Below are 21,897 nucleotides of genomic sequence, written 5' to 3' on the forward strand. Positions count from 1 at the left end.
ACTCATGGCAGCCCAGCTCCAGGTTGAGCTGTTGTTCAGCATCTTAGCTGTGGAGGGCAGTGTCACTGGCCCTCATGTGGGATCCGAACCGGGGCCCTCTGGCATCCCAAGCCAGTTCTTAACCATTGCGCCACTCAGCCGGCCCTGGTCATGGGTTTTTGATATCCAAGAGGTGTGTGACACACAGATACAAATGTGTAACACGTATGATGGTATATCATACATATGACCACGGGATGTGGCAGCTCGGGTGCCTTTCCAGGCATAGGAAGAGTATTGTGCATGTCCATCTAGGGAAGGACACTGTAGGATGGACACTGTTAGCACCTCGGGGTGGAGGGGAGACAAAACGTCCAGTTAGGAACAGATGGTTACGGGAGACATCTTGCATAAAGCATCAGTAGTGCAATGCTTAGGACATTCAGCTCAATCAAATTTTCTAATAAACTAGAAAATAGTTTTGGATTAAATCTTTGTTATATAGAATCCTCTAAAAAATGCTTTAGTGCACTGTCCTATCTCACTAAGTTCAACACTGGAATGTGATTGGGTTATTCTTTTATTCAACAAATATTTCTTGCATATTTATGATGTGCCAGACACCTTTTTGGGTGCTGGAGAAATATCAGGGAACAAAACTGATAAGATACCTGGTCTAGGACATTGACATTCTAGTGGGGAAGGTAGACAATTAAGAGGCAAGCAAAGAAGATCATCTCTGATTGTGAAACCAGCTATCAGGGCAAGGTTATCTGTCTGAGCGTGCTGGGTGTTGAGGGTAGAGGGATGTTTGAAGGGTGGTCAGGGAAGACCGCTTGGAGGAGGGGACACATGAGTGGAGATCTGAATGATGAAAAGGAGCCAGACAGGTGAAGACTAGGGGAAGACAGTTCCAGGAAAAGGTAATGGCTAGTGCAAAGGCCCTGAGGCGGGAAGGAAACAAAAGAAGGTTGGTATTGCCAAGTTGAACTGAGTACAGAGAAGATGAAGTAGGTGATGAGGGTGGATAGGTGCTCAGATTACAGGTCTGGATTTGATTATATTATGTTGTTGTATTTAACACAGTTGTATTTTCCTCTGTATGAAATGAGCTCTCTTTGCATTTTGCTTTTTGACATCTTTTTTATTGTTGTGAACAAATTTTTATATCTTTTGTTGATTTTTAGTATTTCACATCTTTACGTTCTATCTTCTCAGCTGCATATAATCTCCTGAAGGCCGAGGACTCCTTTGGGGTTTTCTTTATACTTCCTGGCAAAATTCTTTGCCTGGACACTTTACACATATTGTATTGCTTTGAAACATACCCTTTGAGAAATCTGCATTCAGCCCAGTCCATGAGTTCTATATGAAGAAGTAAACTTTCAAAGTCCTCTTGCAGATTTCTATTGTGTTGGAAAGGTCTGGGAATTAGATGGATTTCAACATTTAGATTTTTATTTGGAGATTCTTTTTTCTATAGCTTGATATAAGTCCAATGCTCTCTCCATGAACTTGTAATAGTGTTATTGGTGACAGAAAACATATTGTTGCTAATTATGCAATTGCATGATTAGGTGTACTGAAGGGGAACAGAGTTTGTAACCCCAATATATGATTCTTTGGGACATTGGTTATTTTAAGCTGGTTATGGTTAAGGTCCAGAAGGCTTAGGAAGAAACTTTGACTGTCCCCATAACTGCCTAAAAGAATTTAAGGTAGAAAGCTTGTTACAGGAAGGAGCTATTACCATGGATAACCACAGTTGACCCTTAAAAATGGGGGTTAGGGCTGCTAACTCCTTGCAGTCGAATATCTGCATATAATTTTAGACCCTCCCCCACCAAAAGTTAACTGCAGTTGGTTCTCAGTATCCATAAGGGATTGGATCCAGGGTCCCCACAGATAAACAAAATCCATGGATGCTCAAGTCCCTTCTATAAAATAGTGTAGAACAATGCATACAGTTGACCCTCTGCATCCACAGATTCTCAACCATGGATCAAAAATACTGTTTCAACTGTGGTTGGTTGAATCCATTGATAGAAATCCGGAGATATGGGGGGTTGGCTGTTTTTTGAAAAAACCCGCATATAAGTGGGTGCATGCAGTTCAAACCCATGCTGTTCAAGGGTCAACTGTACAGTTTGAACTGAAGTAGGTGTGATAGACAGGGAGAAACCTAGCAAAGCCCGTTTGATCGAAGACCTCTTGGTGTCCCACTGTCTCTAGATGTCCCAGCAAACATTTGTTTACTAAACATGAACTCTTTTCATCTCCCCACGAATTGCTTTACTTCTCTCTGAAGTCCCTACCTCCTTCTCCTTAGTCCAGAATGACATCTATACCTCCTAATGCTTTACTGTCTTTGGAATTTGTCATGCTTATGTGAATTCCCCGTACATACATATTAAATTTGATTTTCTCCTGTTAAGATTATGTCATTTTAATTATTCCACCAGCCATAAGAATCAAGAGGGGAAGGGAATTTTTCTCTTCCTCCACAATATAAAAATAAAATGATTCAAAACATTTCTCTTTCTTAATGAATTAGCGTCTGTTAATGTTTCCAGAAGTACAGAAGTTTGCACCATGCTTCTCATTCCAAATAAAATGACTACCTTAAAATAATATTCATAAACAAATACACCTAAATATGGGTATGTCTGAAATAGAACCAACCTCCTAATACAGTAGCAACTGTGGCTTTCAGCATGCTTTATGCAGCCTGGGATAGTGGCAGTCGGCCAGCATATTATCCTCTAATCCATTGCTAGTCTACCTCCTAAATGTTATAAATATTCATGTATGCCATAGAAAACTACAAAGGGCTTTATTCAAACATTTTTTTGAATACTCCTTTATGTTCCCCCCAAATGAAAGAATGTCTGCCTTTTTTTTTTTGCATAAGGATCAGAGTGTGAATTCTCTTTTGTTCATACTCATAAATCCTGAAAACCAATATGCAACAAATTCTCTAATCCTCATTTCATACCTCAAGGGTGAAGAGGTTCAAAATAAAAATACTTAGGGTTGGCAGGGTAGTTTGCTCTGACTGTGCAATGCTGCCACCAAGAAAAGGCATCTGTGTTCCTGGCTACCCTGGTGACTTTTGCCCCTGGCCAGGACTCCCTCTGGGGATACAGCCTATCAGCCCCACAAAGGCTGCCAGCTCTGCTCATCACCTGGGCCTTGCCAGTGATTGACTGGGAAGGAGCATGGACATGAACCCGAAAAGGGAGATGCATCCTTCCCAAGGACACGCAGTAAGAACAGCAGCCACTAGTGGGAGTTGTAAGTGGTAGTGGTGGTGGTATGCGGGCAGGGTGGGCTAGTTTATGGGGAGAAAGGGTTGGAAAGTTGACAACACGTGCCAGGTTGGTCAAAGCCACGTTTAAAAAACATAACCAAATTGTTTTAAAATTCTATTTCAGTTTCCATTAACATCTAACTCATGGAAGGGCAATTGCAAAATTAATCTTTTGCATGGCATGGTTGATTCATCAAATAAAATAAAATTTATAGTAGTTGGAGGAGAGAACAGTACTCTTTTAGTATCCTTTCTCCCCTTCTCTTTCATAGTAATAGAACCTCCTAATTTTCAATGGGGCACATGGATACCCAATATAAAGGCTACATATTCTAATTCTTCTTTTATATGACTACATTTCTGACCAATAAAATGTCAGCCAAGTGGTATAAGTGCAACCTCAGGTCATATCCTTACAGGGAAGAAGAATGTCTTCGCCTTTTCCCTTTTCCCTTCCCTCTGGCTGGAATAGGGTCCTGGTGGTCCACCATGTTGGAGCATGTGGATGGTGAAATGGTAAGAGAAGCCTGGAGCTTTTGACCACTTCCTGGATCAGAGCTACCATACGCGCTTGGACCTCTAAGTGAGATAGAAATATATTTATCTTGCTTAACCCACCGTTAATTTGGGTTTCTGTTATCTCAGCTGAACTGCTATCTTAGCCATTCCAGTAGCTTTTAAGCAAAAAGTGGACTCTGTCTGAGAGCAGCATGTGAAGGGCCTCTGTCCTCACTGCCAGACATATAAGAATCTACTGCTGTGGGCAACAAAATGCAGAAATGGGGAAGGGGAGCCCTCTTAATGTCCACTGAATAAAATCTTGACTTTTCCTTTGCAGGTTATGGGTGTGACACGAAGATCTAAAAACCCAGATGAAATAACTTTCATCCTCCTCAATGGATATTTTTGCGGTTCTTGTTTGTTCTGTTTAGTTTAATGATCAAAAGTTCTAAAGCTCAGTCAACTCCTTAGGAAAACCTGACTTTGATGTGTCTGTGTACATGTTTATTTTATAGTCAAATGGTTGGCTTAGCCACCCTCAGTCTGCATTTCTGCATAAGTGATCCAGAAGGTTCTCTGCCCATTTGCTAAATTTTTCATTTTTGGAAAACAAGTTTTCTTTTGAGAAATCAGGGAAATGTGTTTACTTCTCCATACTAATAAGTGAGCCAAGAATGTTTTTTACTTTGTCAAAGAATTATTAAACCTACATGCTACTAGATGTGTTCCTACCCTGCCCTTGGTGTTGGGGCAGCTACTATTTGCCCTCTAGTTTAGAGTGTCTTTGAGGAGTGCGGACTCATGTGCTATTTTTTTAAAATTTCTTTTATTGAGGAATTGGAACAGTGCTGGGGAACTGGGGGAAGGGGAACAGACAAGTTGCTGTCCTTTTGTTCTTCAGTCTAGTTGTGGAGGATGTTGCTTCACTGGCCCAAGTTGGCACCATCATTGCGCTCTTCCTGGGTGAGGCAGATCAGTCGCCGGCTTCTGGACGGCCGCTCACTGCGGCTGCTGGCTACTCACGCTGGCTGCTGGCTACACACGGTAGCCCATGACAACCAACTGCAGCAGGGCTGCAGCCTACACTGTCGCTGGCGACTCACGGCAGCCCAGCTCCAGGTTGAACTGTTGTTCAGCCTCTTAGCTGTAGAGGGCAGTGTCACTGGCCCTCATATGTGGGATCCGAACAGGCGCCTTCTGGCGTCCGAAGCCAGCTCTTAACCACCGCACCACTCGGCTGGCCCACATGTGCTATTTCTTAAGACGCTTAAGACGTGGGAACCTAATGCCCAGCAACTGCTACAATTCTTTATCAGGCTGGGCTTTGCCATAGCTCATTCCCAAACTTAAATGGTGTGAGCCTTATACGATGATTGCTGAATGTTTCGAGTTCTCCTGAAGTCATATGTACTATCTGGGTTTCAAGATACAAATAGAAGAACAGTTTTCTGATAAGACTTATATAGCACTATATGGCTTGTATGGCTTAAAGGGATACTTATACACTCTGGACCCACCAATAATCTCCAGAAATGGGTGGAGCAGGCATGATCCCCACTTTCTGTAGGGGAAACTGACCTGCAGAGAAGTCAGGGGACCTGCAAAGTGATCACGCTGGGAACTGACCTCAGGTCTACTGAACTCTCAGTCCTGAGCTTCTCCTGCAAGTGCCACAGTTACCACCATAAACCATCGTCCCGGGCAGATGCTCACTCACAGAGATGACACTGTGACACCCCATCCATCCACGCTGCAGCCAAATGATTCAGAAGACAATGGAGCATTCCATTAACACGCACTATGTAGCTAAAGAAAGGTTTTGGCAGAACCTGCTTTATTGCTTCACAGAAGATAAGAAAATAAATGCAGAGTAACTAATGCCAGATAACACAGCTTTTTTTTGGAGGGAGAGGGGGTTCAGGGGAAACCACTGGAAATTTATGAATATGTGCCAGTTCCACATCTGCTACTTAAAAAAAATCTTGTTTCAACTTCCCTCTCTGAACTTGGGCGAACTTTAGTGGAATAAACAATACACATTTAGATTAATACGCAATAATAAAGATCAGCTACTGAGTTGCTTTTTACCTACATGCGCTGAAATCAGGCTCAGCAGACAAACATTTCAAAGGCATCCTGGGGCAGTCTAGCGCCACAAACCTTACAACAAAACAACAACATGGATGTCGCTCGGGAGCGTTCGCGCATTTTAGCAACAGGCAGCCAAGGACGAAGCACAGAGCATAAAAGCTAGCTGCTGCTGTGAGCTGCAGCACAAATACTATTCAACCTCACAAAAGAGAACTGACAGACTAAAATAGGTAGCCAATTTGAACCAAATATTCCAAAACTCCTTTATGTGGAACTACCTTTTTAACATGGCAGCACATATGGAAATTATTTCCTTTATTAGTACACATGCAAATTTTATTTTAAAAAAATAACACAACGGTTAAGGTTATAATACTGTACTTACCATTTTTTCAAAGTTTACTAGATTGTCAATGAACGTCTTGTTGCCCTCATGAGTAAATGTCATATCTGCAAAAAAATAAAAGTCACGTTCTAATCACTAATAGAAATATGTCCTACTAAGAAATCACAATAGCACCATTAGATTATGATGGAGAATTTGCATAACACTGCAGTTGAAAAAAAGCTGATAATCGTTCCTTTTATGTTAGGGGTTTAACTTTCTAAGGCACTTTACCTGAGACTAGTACAATTTCCCAACGAACTCTCTGTTTCACTATCAAGCCTCCCAAATGATGGATTCCTGCTCCTCCAATAATCTTCCCAGCCCTCTAAGAAGTCAGGTCTGAGAGGAGGTGATGGAGAGTGTTGGAAGGATGAGTTCACTCTTCCCAAAGAGCCCGATCTGATTAGGCTCTTTGTTCATCTCTTCCCCCCCCCCACACACACACATTCATCACTGGCATGACCTGTGCATTTCCTTAGAATTACCTTTAATGAGCAAAGGCATAAAGGGGATGAGAGGAGGCTCCAACTTAGCTACTGTCAGCCTGTAGGCTCTGTGGTTTCTTGAAGGATCCTTCAGAGAAACAGAGAGGACAATTAACCATTAATGACACACACACCACCCCCTCGACCTCCTAACACACCCAGCCCTGTCACGCCACCACCAGGTTGCTTGGAATCAAGTGTAGCTACAAAACAAAGGTAGGACTTCGTTAAACAAATTGGTATGTGTTTTAAAACAACTTCATGCATAACATGGAAATAATTCACTTTTTGTTTTCCTTTCTTGTTTGAAAGGGAGGTTTACAAATAGAGATCAAGGGGTGAGGTTCCTTTGACGGCAAATATGAAAGGTGCAAAACAAACAGTAACCACGAGAGCTGCATCACCCTCTTCTCCGCTTCACACAGCCAGTCTCAACTTGCCCTATCGGAAACCATCCCATCACTCCCGAGAAGTCCCAATCATTCCTTCCTGTCTGTGAACACCTCCCAGCCAGTGGGGAAAAATAATTTTGGCAAGCCAAGAAAAACGCAGCTCCCAACCCATACCCAACCCATGCTAGATGGCAAAGATTCCATTACACTGCTTTTTTTAGTTACACAAATTGACCTTATGTGGGGCATAAGTCCTCTTTAAGTTAGTTCCTGAGGGTGCCATTCATTAGTCAGACATGCTTGTTTTAGCAGCACTAAAACGGGATCATAAACTTCTTAAAGTCATACAAGGACAGATAAAATTTCTGAAATGAGAACTTCAATTCAGCGCATCAGAAATTGGATTAGTGTGGACAGTGAACAGAATAAAATAGCCACTGTCACTTACCATTAAACTTTCAAACTCCGCATAGAACTTCTTGAACTTGCTTGGCAGTTTCTGTTAATGAAATGAAAATGCCACACTCGTATGTCAGATTCAATATCTAGACGGGTATTATGTGTTACCATTTCTAGGGGAAGTGTATTTCTTTTGGCTTTTAATCAAACGTCTCTAGGGCAGGACAGACTAATGTGTCTTGTCATTTGCGGACAATCTTTGGGATATAGAGAACTCACCTTGTAGAAGTCTTAACCTAGTTGAACCAAAAGTAACTATGGATGCTTTAGTCTTACTGCTTTTACAATGTTTTCTAAAATGAATTATTCATAAGAAGACTACATTGCCAGATTACAAATATTTTGGAAACACCTTTAACTGTCCGATTCCCACAATTGGGAATTTAGATCAGAGAATATTAGGATTAAGTTTTAGAAATTTCCTATTTCAACCCTGCTTCTCCCTCACAATGCAAGCTACATGAGAAAAGGGATTTGTATCAGTTTTGTTTATTGCTTTATCCTTAGTACCGAAAAGAGTGTCAGGTACATAGTAGGTGCTCAGTAAATATTTATTTGACTGGATTAAACTTGCGTTTCATAGATGGGAAAAATTAAGTCTCACAGCTTACGTGCCATGCCCAAAATCACACAGCTGATGACGGTCACAGTCTCTGTAACTCACATCACCTGCCTCCTTTTCTACTGCCTCTCCTTACATGCTCTGTGCTTTTCTACACGAGCTTTTCTCCCACATGATTTCTCTGCCCTGCTAGGAAACAAAAATCAATAATTCCATCAATTTCGTAATTTCTCATGTTTATATTTTGGCACACGATTCGACACCACTAACTGTTCCCATGTGTCTATACCAGTAGGTCAACACTTAAACATCTTTCAATCACACTTTGCTTAGGTCCTAAGCTTTTGGTAATGCTGAACTTCTCTCTCTTCTGACTGGGCCACTTCAAGACAGAACAGCGTGATAGCGTTCCCATCCTGAGACGGTGGAAGCACTAGCCGAGTCCCGGGCCTCAGGGATTCCCAGTTCAGCTCGGCTTCGCACAATGAAGTCATGTCAATAACTGATTCATCAATGAGGCCTCTGCCACCCACAAAAAAGCTCCTCTCTTCTTTTCCCCTCATATCTGAATCAGTTTAAATATTCCTAAGTCAACACTGTAAAATAACTTATTTTCCTAGCACCTATTTTCAAGGTAGGATTCAGGGAAACCCAGTATCCTTGTTTGAAGGAAATGTTTAAAGGGGTGAAAGCTGGTATAGGCATCAAGAGATGCGAGGATCTAATCCCACATGGAGTATCCAAATCACCATGATAGGCGATAATTTTTCCATGAACACAGACTATTTCGAAAATTAGGAATGAATTACATTTTTGGTTAGATCTGTTATACTAGTTCTCTTTCTTGACTTCGCTGGCTTTTGGGTCAAAGGCAGGAGGACCTATTTAAATAAAAAAATTTTTTTTGTGGGTCCTAATACTATTATCTGTCCACACCCCATGCTTCCAGGGCAGTGGTTTTCAAATGGGGGCAAATTTGTACCCACCCCCCCAGGGGACGTTTGATAATATCTGCAGACATTTTTTGTTGTCACATCTGGAGTGGCATGAGGTGACAGGTGCTGCTGGTACACAGTAGGTAGAGCCCAGGGATGCTGCTAAGTATCCTATAATGCACAGGACAGCCCCCCCAACAAAGAATTATCCTGTCCAAAATGTCAACACTGCTGGGGCCAAGAAACTGAGCCAGGCTACATTGCCATTTGCTTTATCTCAGATTGATCTTTCCCTTCTATTTTGGTCCATTTTCTTTGACATGTGGTTTAACTTTATTTTATTTTATTTATTTTTTTTGGTTGGGTTTTTTTTTTCATGGACAGTTTCACATGGTTCTATAGTTCCTGGAGGCTACGCATTATTTCCCACACGGCTCATGCAGCCATCATGGTTCTCACTGGAGTTGTACGGGAAGCCCTTGGGAGGTACTCAGCAAATACAGGTAAGATAAGCCCAAATCTAAGCTCTTATGAATGAAAGTTATACCTACTGAATGACATAATTACATTTCACCTTTAAAAATGCAGGCTTACAAATTATGCAAGGTTAATCTTTTATAGGCAACATGCAATGGTGTAAACGGAAGCTCAGAGAATGACAGATGCTTTCCTATTCCACGTGAGGCTGAAGGATTGGCCAGTGACCTCTCTTCCTTTGCTGACTGTACCCCACCCCCACGCAGCCTCCATGTTTCTCTTTAGACCCTGAAAGGGGACTCTAATAGTGTTTCCCACATGCTAGAGCCTTAATTTTTGGCTGCTGTCATGTGGTGCCTACACTGGGCCTTCCCGGGCCCCCATGAGGCTTTATGCTTCTTTGATGGTCTCAGCCAACTCATTTAGACTCTGGGGCGGGGGCGGGGGCGGGGATCAGGAGTTGGAATCAGGAGCTGGAAACAGACTATCTGAGAGGAAACCCTAGGTCTCCAGAGATTCCAAGAGCTGTGGGCTACAAGACAGGTGAGCCTGAACTAGGGCTCCAGTGCTCAGATTTACTGGCAGCACTAACTGTGTCCTTTCGGTAGGTGGGAAGACGATACAGCTGCGTGGCACGCGGGCCTCCCCACTTCCCTCATTCCTATATTCAGGGGATGAGCGGCTGTGTGCTGCATCTGCCTAGAATTTTAAGAGAAAAACCAAGACAGAAGGATTTGTGAGGACCTGCCCTATAAACAATGTTTCCGTTGAAGAAAGCAGTTTCTGCAGGGAAGTGTGGGGAAGGAAAGGTTAAAGGGAAAACACTTGGAGATGCAAACAGCTGCCTCGGAGCACCACTGAGAGTTAAGTCTCTGTTATCTACTTCTTGCCCTCTTTTTGTGTTCCACTTACACATACTTTTTTATTTTTAGTAAGAGTCTATTTTTGTGTGTACGTTCTATTAGAGGTTAGTATTTTTTTTTACTGTATCCCACATGTAAGGGGCTAGGCACATTTTTAGTACTTAGCTAATGAAAAATGAAGATGTTCTCTAGCACGAATGACCAACTATGAACAAACTATTAATCATATTTGTTGCAGAAATTCACAAGACACCTGCATAACTTTTGTCCTAAATGGAATACTAGCCAACTGCTGTTCCTCCATGTTACACAGAGAGGTCTGCCAGGAGGTGAAGATACTTAGTACTCTGCTGGGCCAAACAGTTGTCCTGCTGGCTAATTCTCCCAGGAGCAACATGACTACTTGGATAAAAATGAATCTGTTGTCCTTTCTTTATATATTATAGATAAAGCTTATTGCAAAAGCAATAAGCAGATATTCCAGAGAACAATAGAATCAATGAGCAAAACCTTTGAAGTCACCTAAGCAATGTTGTTGACCCCGGGGTACACCTAGGAACTAGGCTTGTTATTATTTACATTGCATAGGCCAAGACGCTGAGACCCCCTCCTGCCCCCCCATATAACAAAATGACAATGCCTCTTTAAATGCACACTCTGAGGCAACTAGAAAAAGGGGACAGGTCACCTCCCTCAAGGTGTCCCACCTTTTCCATTGTTACACAACTGTGAGTGATATTTCTATACAGAAAGCTCACTGGTGAACCTGTGTTTTTCTTCTTAAGGCGAAAGTCACAGCGGGATCTCTGCTGAAGCTTACCTCCCACGTTAGTGCCAAGCGGCTCACAGCAACATTACTTAGTCCCATGACGATGGCAAAGAAGGAATTCAGATTTTTGTACTCCTTACAGCTGAAACACAAGAGGCACATGTTTGAGTAAAACACCACTTTTGAGGGAGATTAAAAAACATTCGAGTTCTACTTTCTGATAGTCATTAGTATTCATCAGGGCTCCTTTATAGGAACAGGCAATGACAGATTTAATGCACTGTGTAAGTTCCACTTGGGTGACCACGTTCTGCTGTTTGATTTCTCACTGTACTTTGAGAAAGGTGATGGTTTTGGCCAGCTAAGTCCAGGTTTTGAGAAGGAATTTAAAGGCATCCACCCTAGGGATTGTTTTTATGACCCCCAAAGCTTGGGCCTGGAGGGAAACATCTCATGGGAAGGGAAGAGAGAAGGCAAAATGTCCTTGAAGACGTGCAGATTTTTAGTCTGAAGCTGAGCACCTCCTCTAGCAGCTTGAAAGGGAACTACGAAAATCACACTGCTGCAGCCACCAGGACTTCTACCTGCCATGCAAATGCTTCTAATCTGTTGAGAAATAACAATTTACAGGTCACAATCCCTATGGGCTCAAGGAGTTTTAAAGCTGAGAAAAAATAATCTAAGCAACTGATAAAAAAATCCCCCACAAAAACCCTTATCTTCTCTGTGTTTCACTGATGTGTTTGAAACTGATCATTTTGAATCTGTACTTATGTCACTGTTAACCTTTATAAATATATATTTGGGAATACCGTGGAACAAGTCCAAAGATTCTTATTAGAATGGCAATATTTAGCCCAGGTACTTGGATTAACTTAAAAGGAAAAGGGAGGGAAGCAGGGAGGGAGGGAGAGAAAGGGGGAGGGAGAGAAAGAGAGAGAAGAGACCCCAACTTTATTCCAGCTCTTCGAAAAGGGAAAGAATTCATTTTGCAATAAGTGCAAATCCTTTACCCCAAATCAATGTGGTTATCTAAGTTGACTATATTATAATTAAATCCCACTTGGATTAACATTTTTGTAAAAAGCTAATTAAATTATTGCATTTGCTGCCTCTGTTTTCCTTGCAGAGGTAGCAATGAGTGGTTCTTAAATAGTCTGTGTGGAAATGGGAAAACAGATTTCAGGGAAGCTATAGTGTATCTGATCCCACCCGTGAGAAAGCAAGCGAGGCCTCTGCTGTGTAAGGACAGTGGCTCACAGCAATTTCAGAGCCCGGGGGCTGAAGGCAGTGGGTATGATCATGTACCTGTGTTTGCCTTTGTCCTGTCTCTGTGATCTCAAAGGAAACATGCAGGACTGCAGACCTGCCTTTGTGGTCACTGCTCTGGTCACCGTTAGCATCTAACTCTATCACCCTAAATAAATCACGAAATTTCTCTGTGCCTCAAGTGTCTTCATCTGTAAAAGGGGACGATAACGTTTGGACCTCCACCTACCTTCACAAAGTTCTGGGCAAGTCAAAGAGCTTAAAAAGAATATGCATTTTCTCTGAAAATACCACACAAAACATGCTACTGCCACTAGGTTTAGAGCTCATTCTTATAGATCTTGGTTTATGAAAGCCTGCAATCGTCTCCAGCTGGGCTGTGTAAACAGGGCCGCCATAGGGCAGTACGGCTTCACAATGGTTAAATAATATAAACCAATTAATACTGAAACCCAATCCACCGACTCGTTCACATAATCAGAAAGAAGGGACATTAAGAAAGGCAAAAACTTTTTAAAAATTCCAGAGGTTTTGAAAGCCTCTCCTATGCTGCCTCCGTAAATAACAGGATTAGACCCACGAGGTTTTCTGATCTCTCACGTTTGTGTGCAGACTGACTCTCTTGTTTCCTTGTTGCACTTGGCACGGCCAGGCTGAGGTGAAGAGAGAATGTGTTCCTTATAATGGGAAAGCACATATTGTCACAGTTTCCATAATCACCGCCTTCTAAATATGTGAAGGCATTTGTTCCTTGCAACAAGGCTGTTCAGCCTCCTAGGGGACGTGGCTATACTCGGCACCAGAAATTCTTAAGCAACCTTTTACCAAATCTTTCTTCAAAAGGACAGCTTTTCCAAATTAAGAGATACCAACATTTGAATCCAGAGGATTTGGATGCTGTGTGGAACCCTCAAATTTTTGGCAGAGTAACGCAAAGCATTTGGCAAGCCGGTAGGTATAAAATGTCAAGCAGCCTTTACTTCTTTGTTTAGGTCTGGAAATCAGACTCTGTATGTGAGCTGAACTATTTGGCTCAAAAAAATTGCTGAGCTGAGGTCACTTGTGTTCCCCACCTTCCCGTGCTCTCGAGCTCCCTGCATTTAGAAAGGAAAGAAGTCTCCCAGCCAGGGGCCGCATTTAGCCACTTATTTTTAGCCGTGTGGTGATACCAAAAACACGGATGTAAACAGGAGGTTGTCAGGCATATCTAAATAGCAGGAGAAGATTAAATTCATGTCAGGGAGAAATCTAACTGGCCCCTGCAGTAACTAAATTGTTTCCCATGAAGTGCTGTTAAATAGAATATGTATAAGATGCTTGCTTTTTCTGATGTTTATGGAGACGATTTTCATGTACCAGGCTAGCTCGCCTTCACGCATATTACTGATTTTATTCTGGCGGAGTTGGATGTGCTGTTGCTCACACATGTGCCCACTGCCCTCTACTGGCGAGAACGTGTCATGTTGGCCTTCGGCCTTGAAGGGCCTCTTAGAACTTTCTGCAACAAGAACTCTGCTGAAGGACTCTTTACACTGAAGGAGGCACACAGTCTGAGGAGTTCAGAGCAAAAACAGGTCACGATTTTGACTCCAGAATCAGTGCTGTAAGATGTTAGTTTATATACTGATGTCAAATACGACAAGAATTGACATAATGCATCTTTTCCAACAGTTTGGTTATTCTTAAACCCCTGGTGGCTAGTCCTTGTGCACAAGGAAGATCCAATGTCCTGCTTTTCTTTGTAAGGTGTTGTCTGAGAAAAAAATGAAAATGCAGCTCAACCACTTTTCTCTTCCCAAGCTAATGGTACTTACTGGGCTGCTATCTTAATAAATTTTTTTAAGAGCTGAACACGCTTGCTGGGCTGGGAACAAAGGCAAATCTCAGTGACAACCCAAAACTGAATTTCATTAAATCTCCTCAGGAACAAATCCAAGTTTGCTGTGGTCTTTTTAAAATTATGCCTTCCAAATGTGTGATAGATTAGCTCCAGCTAGAAAAGAAAAGGAAAACAATTTCACTTCTTTGTTTTGCAATCAAAACACCAGCGAGGCTTCTTTATTTGTCAAGACAAATTGACAGGGGTCAGCAAATGGGAACGCAATTGCTGACCAGGATTTGGCTTACACTATGGATGTGAAGGGCTTCCATGAGGCTTGTTAAATATCTAATGATCAACTGGGTGCCGTTGGCTGAATATGCTCAGAAAGACATAGCTTACAGTAAATCATCAAGATTTTTCTTTAACACTCAAAGACTTTATGACAGGCTTTATTAATAAATGCAATATTAAAAAAACAAAACGATCATGTGGCTTCCATATTGCAGCATGTATTAACATTTGCAGTTGAGCAATGCAAGCAGGCTCCATCCGGAATTGCTGTGGTACCTACTAATGCTCTCAATCAAGCAGCTTACCTCATGCACGCAGTTGAAGAGTTCCCAATCATAAATTGTCATCTGGTATGCTAAATCTTTCGAGCTCATCAGTTCAAAAGTTCCCACTGTTCCAACAGTTGGGCCTTCCTGTTCTGGCAAGGGAGTCTATGAATAATCATGCAAAAATATATCAGAATCTCAGAAGAGACAAGTACTTAATGCTGAACACTTTAAGGAGTTGCTGAGGGGAAAGGATTTTGGAAAGGCTCAGGAATAGCTTGAAACTTTGATTTTACCCAGAGGAGAAAGATGCCTTTCCTCTTAATGCTCACTTGCTTCGGTGCCATCTTTATAGTCACCATAGTCACTATAATCAATTCCACCGACTGAAAAACATGACCGTGACAAATAAGGTTCAGAGGAGAGGGACCTATGGAGGTTGTCTTCTGCTTGGGTCTGGGAATTCTCTGGAAACAATTCCTTTTCCCTGGTAAAGATGGAAGAAGTTCCTGGAGACTTTTTCCCTCTTATTTCCCAGGGAAGCTGTTCCCAAGCAGGTACCGGCGTCAGTTTGGGACATTGAGTCACAGTGCTAATTACTTCTTACTACTGCAGGGGCTGGAGACTGTGGTAAAGTTGCTGCAACCTTATAACACATTGCCTGGGGTTACTAGGTGACAGAGGGCTCTGTCTACTGAGATTACATAGGATGCCTAATTCATCCATGCTATGGGAGATAGTGTGCTAAGAATGATATTTACAAAGTCATGGTGTTTTGGCCCAGGCATCAGAAAACCAAACTCTGCTACTCTCAGGAAGACCCTCAGCCAGAACTTTCCATCCAACTTACTGATTTCTTTTCATTTTATGAGAAATGATTTATGGTGCTTTCCTTAGTAAGATGAATGATTTGCACACATTGGAAACCTATGTATAAAATATTGATAATACCTATTGATCTATAATATATGTACAAAGTGATAAAAGTCACATGAATTGAATGAGAATTTCCCTAATATCATGCATATCTTATTTGGATATTCAATATTTAGGTTAGAAGTACTAATATTGTGCAAGTTCTAGCGTCATCATTACAATCATCACTCTCAACTGTTAGGTTCTGTAAATGCCCACTGCAGTCTAAAGAAATTACACGTTCAGAATGTAGGTGGTCCCTGCATTGGAAAGTGGGCAGTCTAAGAAAGGAGTCAGCCCTGACCACCAAGTACCACATTGCACACTGCTGAGGTCAGCTGCTGGCATTCATCTGCACGTATAAAGGGACAGACAGAGGCATCAACACACATCTGACTCCAAGACACACAGATAAACAGGTGTGAGAATATGAACGGGCTTTTGGGCAGTCAGTGGGCATTTGGAATGAATGTATGGCCTGAAGAGTTCCTCGGAGAAAGAAGCTGGATAAACTTGATGAAGCGGGCAAACTCTGGGTGGTTTAGAACAGCAAGGATTTCCCTCAGCATCCAGGGTCATCTGTTGTAGGTTAAAAGACAGCAAGAGAGGCATGAAAATGGGGAAAGCTGTCTGAGGCTTGCTTGGCAGGAACAGAGAGCTCAGGGGAACCAAATGGACCAGCTTTTAAAAAGCCTTTGAGTACCGGATGAGGAGCTGTGGTTTTGTAATAGACCAGGTTAGTGACAGCTTTCGAGAGCAATGACGCTAAATCTATACCACACTCTTAAGTATGGACTTGGATCGATTCCCTACTCCCCTAGGTGTCTGTTTCCAGCTTTGGTAAGTTGGGGTCACAGTATCTAGCCTAGGCTTGTTAAGAGGATGGGATGGTAATAATTTAAGTGTAGCACAGAAGTACAGGGCCTCGCACAGACAAGGTCCCCATTCTCCTCTCCCCCCTATTAGTTCCCTTTCTCGATGTGCTGCAGCAATGCAAAGGAACAGGAGCATGTGCGCAGTACTACATCGGGGTGTAAGAGCTAAATACCGCTGTTTCTGATTCACTCTAGGCAGGGACAGTAAGCAGGGAAAGAAAACAATGATGCCAAAGTTTTGAAACTTAGGCGACCCACCTGAGGCTGATGGCAAGTAGCATATGGAAGCAAATAAGGAGAATGGTTACCAGCAGGATGGGTCTTAGATAGAAAAGCTGGGAAAGTTTTTAAATGCTAGGTCTGAGGACCCCTTTCTGGATCAGACTGGCTCTCCACATTCCCACTTCCTTCTTGCCGCTGCTACTGTGAACCAGCCCTGTGCCCCTCTGTGGATCTGCCCTCCCACTCTGTTCTGTGGGTGTGCTCTCCCCTCCATCTGCCTAGCTGCCTATCTCTTTTCCTTGAGGCCTTAGGGTTTTTCAGAGGGGGTAAATTAACCCAACAGCTACAGGGACGATGCCAATATTAAGAAATAGTTAAAATGATTTCACTCGTGGTTGCTGGTCTATCATTCCTGCATCCCTTTTAAGAGAATAACAGAAAGCCTGCTGAATCTCTGCTTTTTGGGTGTGGGTGGAGCTCACCGAGCCCCCTCCCTCCTTGGCAAAGGGCAGCCTGACCCATTTCCTCCAGGAACCTCCGAAGAGGCAATCCGAGCTGCTACGGCTGCGCCTCCATCTGACATGGGAAATGTACATGCTGACCAAAGAAGCATCTCCTTGGGCCATTTTCTCACAGATATCCCTGTGGAAGCTTCCTACAGATGAGGCACAGCAGAGTTTATGTAGGGTCTGCACTGCACAGACAGATCTGAAAGCTGCCTACATGGAAGCACAGAATCCCCACAGGCTCTCTGTTTTTTTGGGGGTGGGGGCTGATTTCTTTATTAAGCTTGGATGGTGGTGATTGGGAGTATAGTACTGTTAGCCTCCCAATTTCCAGATGAGGAAACTAAGACATAAAAAGGATGTGCTGAACGTCAGGGACAAAGAGATGGTTAAAGTAAGCTGCCACCCCAGCGTCCTTCTTTCCTCATGCTCCCACACACAGTATTAGCTTCTGTGTGACACCAGCTCTGTGCCTAGCTCTGCAATGGCATTTGTCGCATTGGATTCTCATCACACCCCGGTGTCCCTCATTACACTGTGAGTTCCTTGAAGCACAAAGATCATGGTGGATTCATCTTCAAGGCCATCCCAGAGCCAGAACCACCCACAGTGCCTGGAATGATGTAGTAGACACCAACTAAAAGTTGAAGGAACCAGTGAACAGATAAAAGCAGAACCAAATCACAGTACAATGGGATTATGTTGAAATTTGCTCTGTACTAACATCTATTCCTAAACCAAATGTCAAGAACATTTTAAAGCTCCAGGGTCCCAGCCCTTCACCAACGAGGGTAAATTGCTGACACTACAAATTCTAAACAGCACCATTTAACACCACACTTTGTTCTGTCCCAGGCTGCTTGTGTTAGTCTCTTCTCCCTCACGTGACCATAACTGTCATAAGGGATGCCAGTCTAGTGTCACACAGAAGCTAGCACAGCAGTGAGCACAAAGCAGACACTTCCTAAGTAGGTGCTGATGGACCAACATTCTGCACTGCACAGTCATCCTGCGTACGTCTCTTCCTAGAAGGACGGTCCTTAAAGAAATCTTTAGAAAGCCAGTTTTGTGAGGCAGATGTGGTTCGACCCCTCCTTGGTATGACGACATAACTCAGAGCCCAGGGAACAGCAGAGCACCGATAGGGAAGAAGTTAAATGAGTTCATGTAAACTCCTTTCAATTGCTCAGGCCTTAAAATGGAATACTAGCAAGGATGGAGAAGCTGTAAGGCTGCAAGATGATGTGCAAATAAACAGAGGCTTAAAAAGTTAGTGTCTGCCCCACAGGGAGCTGGAGACAGGCCACACTCTCCATCTATACACCACAGTATTGTACGCCGTGGCCAAGAACCAGCTGGCAGAAGAGGCCTGGGCACCATGTGACAAACACATCACACAGCACCTTCAATAGGGCTGCATGAAATGGGCTTTTGATGGCTTTCATTTCCACTAGAGAGCAGCATGACTCATTTATGACATTATTTTTTTCCCCAAACCCTCAAAGCTGGGAAATAGTTATTTTTTTAGAAAGCAATGAATGTAGATGACTAAAAAATATATGAAAAGGACAGTGAGCAGACTTAGATCGTACAGCACTGATGGTGGAGGAAAGGCAGGTGCTTGTGGGCCATAATGGGTGAGGGAGTAGTAAGAGAACCGATCCTGCATTTGCTAAGTTCCTCTCCAGGTGAATTCAAGGTATTGCAAAAATCCACTTCATTGTGCTAGGGTGCACAAAATGGCTCTCCCCAAACCAGAAAATCAGAATTTTGATGATTCTAAAACAAGGTCTGAAAGTCCAAGGAGGGGAATCTTGATTTCCCTAAAACGTCTAATTTGATAAAACTTGAACATATTCATGCAGCACTTATGCAGTTAAACTCTCCCCGCAAGATGCAATGCAGTTCATCTCCAGCTCCTGTGTTGTACTTTTCTAAGGGAAGAAGCCCTGTGTGTCCAAAGATGAAAAAAAAAAGTTCTCTACTTTCTGCACTGGCCCCACAGGCTTTATAAGATACGTTAATAGATACTCACTTCCGTGCCTAATTTTTATAGGATAAATAGAAATGAACCCCACCACCTGCATAAAAGAGAGTGGGCTACTCAATAATGAGCATGGGCCGATTAATCCTTTATTCACAGAGAGCTCTGTGTGGCTGGGAACAAGCATTTTGGAGACTTGGGGAAGACTGCTGGTCCCTAGTATTTCCTACACAAGACAGAACACTTTTGGGGAACAGCATTTGTCATAGACTGGGGAGAAGCTTTGCCACAGCGCATTTCTACACCCCTCTCAGGTGGCTGATAAATTGGAATATCTTGTCCCAAAATTATTTCTATCCCAGTCTAAGTAGTCAGGTTTTTAATATTAATACTTGAATTGAGGACATTTCAAGGAGGTGAATTCCAACAAAGAGTTCTGAATGCTGAATGATGCCCCAGGAGTGGTGCTACTTGGCCAATTCCATAGAAGAAAATCTAAAGCTCAGAGCATCTCAAACGAACACCTGAGGCTTACCTCATAGACCGCAGGCAAGGAAAAAGCCCAGTAGCATTCGAGATTTTTTAGCAACTGGGTTCAACATGACTGCAAAATTAAGCTGCAGACAAGTTTTTCTGATTGCAGACGCTGCTCTGAGGAGGCCATCCACACCTACCAGTGAATCGAATTGCTCTCGTGGGCAAGCAAACAGGCGTCCGTTAATGGTGAGCGTTGTAAATACTGAGACATCATTAGGTTTGAGCACCACCTTTTCTGTGAACATAAAAAGCAGGAGATTGCCTATTAAATGCATCTGAGATTTGCTGCACTGCCCTAATCACACCAACAAATTGCCAGCTTGGTGAATTACTGGAACACGCAGAGCGACTGCATAAAATACAGCACGGAAGGGACCCGCTGAATAAAAAAGACACAGCATTCACACTGGCACAGGATATTCAGGGTGCCATCAGAAATGACCACCAAACAGGCCCGGAAATGCCCGAGGGTCAATTCACCCAGTGCTGTGCTGTAACTGTAATTACATATGAGACCCACAGTTGCTATTTATATAACAAGTTATCTTTCCAGATGGTAATCCTGCCCAGCACTTTGGAGATGGAAATATCACTTTTAGAAAACTTAGGGGGTGGGGGTGGGGGTGGGGAGGACATTTCTGAGATCCCATATGACTTTAGTTGCAAAATTTATTATTTTTCACTTATTTCCTAATTTGGAGGTCAATTGCATTACCTAGATTACGCCTTCTATATTTTAAAAATAAATTCATTCAATACATATTTATTTAGCATTTACTACATGCTGGACTCTGCTCTAGGCAATGAGGACACAGAAGGGAAAGATACAGAAAAAAAATCCCAGTCCAAGAAGAGCTTACCTCATAGTGAGGGGTGCAGTGACCAAGACAAATATACTAGACAGTGAGAAGAGATGAGGAGAAAGAAATATATCAGGGAAGGAGGCTAGCAAGTTTGTTTAAGGGGGAGCAGTTACAATTTTAGAAAGACAATCAAGGAAAGGTAGGAGGCCCTCAGGGAGCCGCTGCCATTTGGGTTCGGATCTGAAGGAAGTGAGGGAGGGACCTGGGATAGCTATGGGAAGAATGCGCCCCACGGATTAGCGAAGACAGATATCCTGGGCTCGTGAGGCTGGGACAGAAATGGAAAGAGAAGTCTTGGGAGTCCACCATGCCCTTGAAAATCCTACATCAGTGGAACCATTTGTCTTCAAACATGGCAGAAATGGCTCACTCCATCTTGAGAGATTCCTCAAATGGCTATCTATTCACTACTGGCTAAACTAACCTTACTGCCTCGTTCCTCCTGGCTCTTCCTGCCACAGGTACTGATGGTTCCTAAACTCTTGCTGGCATGGATTTTAATTGTTTATCTACTGTCTTCCTCCTCACCAAGATGCCTTGGAGCAGCTTGGGGGCACGGGCTGTGTCCAACTCATCCTCTTCTGGCACAACCACACTAAGTGGCCAGCAAATATGCGATGAATGAATAAATGACATTTCAGGAAAGCATAGGGTAATCCAGTGGGCAAAACACTCCTCATTTTCTTCAATGAGCTGGGTTCCTGCAATCTCTATCTGGTAAGGAGGGGGACCAACATCAGCTGAAGAGAACTAGCCTATGACCACCTCCAACTTCAGACTTCGGCTTGTCAAGCTAGATGCTCTGTTAGTGTCCATGTTTCTCAGAGATCCAAAGCCTTAAGCTTTTTGTTTAAGGGTTTATATGGAAAGAACTCCAGGCTGACATCCACACCAGCATTCTCAGTTCCAGCTGCCTCGGATAGATCACTTCACCTCTTTTTGCTTTACAGTGGGTACCTACAGGATAGGGGATATTAGACACTTACCCAGCTCACTTCTATCCATATTATTTGCTATTTATGGGAAGATACGCAGCCCCAATTTGTCCCTTTGGATCAGCTTGGAAGGGCTACGCTAACTCTTGATGGAGTTTCTCTTTGGATCAGATATCCCATGTTGCAGAAGCCCAAAGTACT

At 42.9% G+C, this 21,897-nt stretch overlaps 1 protein-coding gene across 9 annotated transcripts in view; it reads right to left on the reverse strand.

The window, feature by feature from the left end:
• RAPGEF4 (Rap guanine nucleotide exchange factor 4) overlaps nt 1–21,897 on the reverse strand; it is a 298,057-nt gene that overhangs the window by 10,586 nt on the left and 265,574 nt on the right. For all 9 annotated transcript variants that reach the window (XM_019653708.1, XM_019653711.1, XM_019653714.1 and 6 more), the window contains 7 exons: nt 20,036–20,133; nt 14,899–15,024; nt 14,295–14,473; nt 11,263–11,353; nt 7,595–7,645; nt 6,755–6,842; nt 6,267–6,331 (listed from right to left, as the gene is read on the reverse strand). In XM_019653708.1, the coding sequence (XP_019509253.1) occupies nt 6,267–6,331; nt 6,755–6,842; nt 7,595–7,645; nt 11,263–11,353; nt 14,295–14,473; nt 14,899–15,024; nt 20,036–20,133 (698 nt within the window). The remainder of the gene's footprint in view (nt 1–6,266; nt 6,332–6,754; nt 6,843–7,594; nt 7,646–11,262; nt 11,354–14,294; nt 14,474–14,898; nt 15,025–20,035; nt 20,134–21,897) is intronic.

Source organism: Hipposideros armiger, unplaced genomic scaffold (assembly GCF_001890085.2).
Source record: "Hipposideros armiger isolate ML-2016 unplaced genomic scaffold, ASM189008v1 scaffold_205, whole genome shotgun sequence".
In the NCBI taxonomy this organism is placed as follows: domain Eukaryota; kingdom Metazoa; phylum Chordata; class Mammalia; order Chiroptera; family Hipposideridae; genus Hipposideros; species Hipposideros armiger.